Source organism: Nycticebus coucang, chromosome 1, assembly GCF_027406575.1.
Source record: "Nycticebus coucang isolate mNycCou1 chromosome 1, mNycCou1.pri, whole genome shotgun sequence".
Taxonomy (NCBI): domain Eukaryota; kingdom Metazoa; phylum Chordata; class Mammalia; order Primates; family Lorisidae; genus Nycticebus; species Nycticebus coucang.
The window spans coordinates 102837623-102841890 of NC_069780.1; the positions used below are offsets into that span (position 1 = coordinate 102837623).

Below are 4268 nucleotides of genomic sequence, written 5' to 3' on the forward strand. Positions count from 1 at the left end.
TTAGTAAAGTATCTCAAGAATGGAAGAAAAAGTATCCAATGTACTCAGCCCTAGTATGAAACTAATTTATGGCTTTCACATGAAAGCTATAACCCAGTTACAACCTAAGGATAGGCGGAAGGGGAAAATGGAGGGGAGGGAGGGGGGAGGTGGGCAGAGGGAGGGGGATTGGTGGGATTACACCTGCAATGCATCTTACAAGGGTATATGTGAAACTTAGTAAATGTGGAATGTAAATGTCTTAGCACAATAACTAAGAAAATGCCAGGAAGGCTATTTTAACCAGTGTGATGAAAATGTGTCAAACGGTCTATGAAACTAGTGTATGATGCCCCATGATCACATTAAAGTACACAGCTATGATTTAAGAAAAAAAAAAATTAAAAAAAACCCTTCTTGGCTGGGTGTTGTGACTCACACTGTAATCCCAGCACTCTGGGAGGCAGAGGCAGGTGGGTTGCCTGAGCTCAAGAGATTGAGACTAGCCTAAGCAAAAGCGAGACCAGGTCTCTACTAAAAATAGAGAAAGTAGGCTGGGTGTGGTGGTGGATACCTGTAGTCTCAGCTACTCGGGAGGTAGGAGGATCAATTGAGCCCAAGAGTTTGAGGTTGCTGTGAGCTATGATGCCAAGGCACTCAACCCAGGATAGAGTGAGACTGTCTTAAATAAATAAATAAATAAGTTATTAGACTTCTTTCTCTGAACTTTGTAGTTTTATTATGCTAGATTGATTATTATTCTCAGTTATCCACTTGCTCCCTCACAGTGGTTCTATTAACACCATCTTTGACAAGACTTCCTTTAGAGCAGTGATTTTCAATGAGTGTGCCATGAGAGGATCTTAGGTGTGCTGCAATAATTTTTAAAGATCATTAGTTAAATTATTTTCAAAAGAAGTTCAAAGCACAGTAAGTATATTTCTTTTTTACTCTTTTGTTTGATGAATATAATTTAAGTGTGCCACAGAAGTTTAACTATAGGTTCCAGTGTGCTGTGAGATAAAAAAAAAAAAAAAAATATTGAAAACACTTCTTTACAGGAATAGACTTCACCAAAGCGTTCTCAGGATACCCATTTGACTCCCTGCGGAATCAATGTGAGTGAGTTCTCTTCTCTTTTTATAAACTTGGAACTAATAAATAAAAGGTATATTGTTGGGAGCCATTGGGACTTTAAGATGGTTTGTTATGCAGCATAACCCAGGAAAATTTGATTGTTTACATTTATGTTTACATTGAGCTCTTTTATCTATGATGGCATCCGTGCTATGTGAAAAGTTCACATTTATGCATCATCTGTTCCATCTTTTCTTTTTTTTTTTTGAGACAGAGTCTCACTATGTTGCCCTTGGTGGAGTGCCGTGGCAACATGGCTCACAGCAACCTTCAACTCTTGGGCTTAAGTGATTCTCTTGCCTCAGCCTCCCAAGTAGCTGGGACTACAGACAGCTGCCACAACACCCAGCTATTTTCTGTTGCGGTTGTTGTTTAGCCATCCCAGGCTGGGTTCTAACCCACCAGCCTCAGTGTATGTGTATGTGGCTGGCACCATAACCATTGTGCTACAGGCGCCAAGCCTGTTCCATCTTTTTCTTCTGAATCCTTGGTCTATCTGTTCTTTCCCCAGGTCTATAATATTTTTATTACTGTGATGTTTTGATATGTCTTACTGTCTTGGAAGGTGACTTCCCACTTTTACCCTTCCTTTGCAAAAATATATTAGCTTTCTATGAGCGTTTAAACTTCTGAGTTATATTTAGAATAAATGTTTTATATTCCTCCTGAAATTCTGGTACAATGTTAATTATAAGACATTAAATTTGTAGATAAACTTGAGGAAAAAATTAATAGCTTTACCAGGCTAATGTGTCTTCCATGAAGGTCTCATTTAATTAACCTTAGAAATTCTATAAGTTTCTCTATGACAGTAGTATGCTTTCCTTATTGGTTTAATTTCTAGCTATTTTACAATGTGGGTTGGTATTTTGTATGGTATTATTTTCATATATATATTTTTTCATACATACCTATATGTGTATATATATGTGTGTGTATATATATATATTTATATATATATATATTTTTTGAGACAGAGCCTCAAGCTGTCACCCTGGGTAGAAGTGCTATGGCATCACAGCTCACAGCAACCTCCAACTCCTGGGCTCAAGTGATTCTCCTGCCGCCTGCCACAAACCCCCAGCTATTTTTTTTTTTTAAATACAACAGCACAAATCCACTTTTATTTACTTTCCATCACTTTAAATCCTTGAGGGGTACAGCATCATACAGATTCTGTGTCCAATGGCCTTAGCAGGAAGGTTGCTTCGGAATTTGGCATGAACCATGCCACTGTTTCCATGGGCTTGAGTTATCTTTCCCCAGATTACTCTGGTTTTGTTTGGTTTGCTGCCAGGAGTCACTGTGTTGTTCTTTGCTTTGTATACATAAGCACATCTCTTGCCCAAATAAAATTCAGTTTCATCTCGGGCATAAACACCTTCAATTTTAAGAAGACCTGTGTGCTCTCTTTGGTTCTGGAGACCTCTCTTACAGCCAGCAAAAATGACCTTGGACCACAGCCTTCCAGACATATTTGCCTTTTAGACATCCTGTTCCCCGCAGACCTCCACAGGCCCCAAGATGGTGGAAAGAGGAAAAAAACCTGTCGTTGTTGTTCGGCCGTCCCTGGCTGGATTCGAACCCTCCAGCTCAGGTGTACATGGCTGGCACCTTAGCCTATTTTCTATTACATTTTTAATTGGTTTCTGCTGTGTAAGGCCCTGGACTCCAATGTCAAATGTGTACACCCAATTGGGCAGGAGAAGAAAATATTAGCACTTTTACATAGGTTTATTTTATTTTATATTAGAAACAAAAACCTCTGAAGGACAATGAACATAAATACATTCAGAAAAGGAGACAATCACTACATCGAAATATTAAGCAATAATAATAATGCAAAGAAAGTAACAATCACATTGTCAAAGAAGAGTATGTCTATTATAGAATGCTTTAACTCTGAGATTCAGAATAGAGTCATCAGTTAACTTCTTATTTTTTTTAAATATCAAAAAATAGACAACCAATATTTATAAATAAAAGTAAAAGATAATTTCAAAAAACAGATCATGCTAAGTCTTGTACACAATAGAAAAAGAAGAAATATATCAAAATCATTTTACTTGATCTGGGTACCCATGATATTAAAGTTGGAGAAAATATATTATTATAAAGGAGAAATTACAAATATATGTCACTTATAAATGAGGATACAAAATCCTAATATTGTTTTTTTTAACTTAATTTTAATATTTTTAAATTTGAGGGAAATAGTCTTGTCACTTCCCAAACAGAAGAGCTCGTTTGTTTGGCGAACATCAGGGCAAATCAACACAGCGGAGTTGGTTACAGTAAACGGATCTTATTTAACCAGTGCACTAGGGCTAGTTTCCAAAGCAATATGTACCCAAACAAAGGGGTTGGGCTGGTTTTTATAGTCAGTAGGTAATGTGGTGTGATCTCATTGGACCTTTTAATGGAGTGATGCCAGGAAATGTAGTCTGATTGGATCCTGCCAGTCAGTGACACCCTGCTCTGCAGGGTACACTTCGTAATATAGTGCCCATCCTTGGTCCAAGCACTTAGGTTCTGCCTGTGGGCATGAACTTGGTTCTTCTGGGCATGCTCAGGCTATGTGACCTTCAACAGGGGGGACATGGCAACTGTAAAATAGCTCCTAATTTTTTTACACAAAAGTTGTGCCAGATAGGTCTGATGTGGATAAATATGTTAGCTCTATAATAATAAAAACAGTTAACGTTTGGGAGGGATGGACTTTGTACCAACGTCCTATTTAGTTGCTTCCCAAGTGCTTTTCACTTAATTCTTCCAACATCCCAATTGGTAAATAGCATTATTCTCGTTTTACAGATGAGAAGACTGAGGCAAAGGGTTGTCACGTGACTTGCCTAAGTTCACACAGGTGGTGACACAACTCAGCTTTGAATCCAGTTAATTCTGCTCTTAGGCTCTTACACTATGTTGTATGTGAAGTCCAAAATTGCATTTTATAAATAAATAAATCTTAGGGTCATGATAAGCTCATAAAATGAGTTAAGTTTGCTTTTTAATAATAATGCTTTTTTGTTTGTTTGTTTTTGAGAGAGAGTCTTTGTCACCGCTGGGTAAAGTGCTGTGGTGTCATCATAGCTCACAGTAAGCTCAAACTTGTGGGCTCAAATGAGTCTCTTGCCTCAGCCTTCCAAGTG

At 37.9% G+C, this 4268-nt stretch overlaps 1 protein-coding gene across 1 annotated transcript; it reads right to left on the reverse strand.

Moving 5' to 3' along the window:
- Positions 1-2099: 2099 nt before the first annotated feature.
- Positions 2100-2691, reverse strand: LOC128588955 (60S ribosomal protein L35a-like). Its single transcript, XM_053595789.1, has one exon. The coding sequence runs from the start codon at positions 2589-2591 to the stop codon at positions 2259-2261; it is 333 nt and encodes a 110-aa protein (XP_053451764.1). The 5' UTR covers positions 2592-2691; the 3' UTR covers positions 2100-2258.
- Between the last annotated feature and the right edge of the window lie 1577 nt (positions 2692-4268).

Coding starts and splice junctions, on each gene's coding strand:
- LOC128588955 (XM_053595789.1), bottom strand. CDS start 2,591: ATGTCTGGAAGGCTGTGGTCCAAGGTCATTTTTGCTGGCTGTAAGAGA.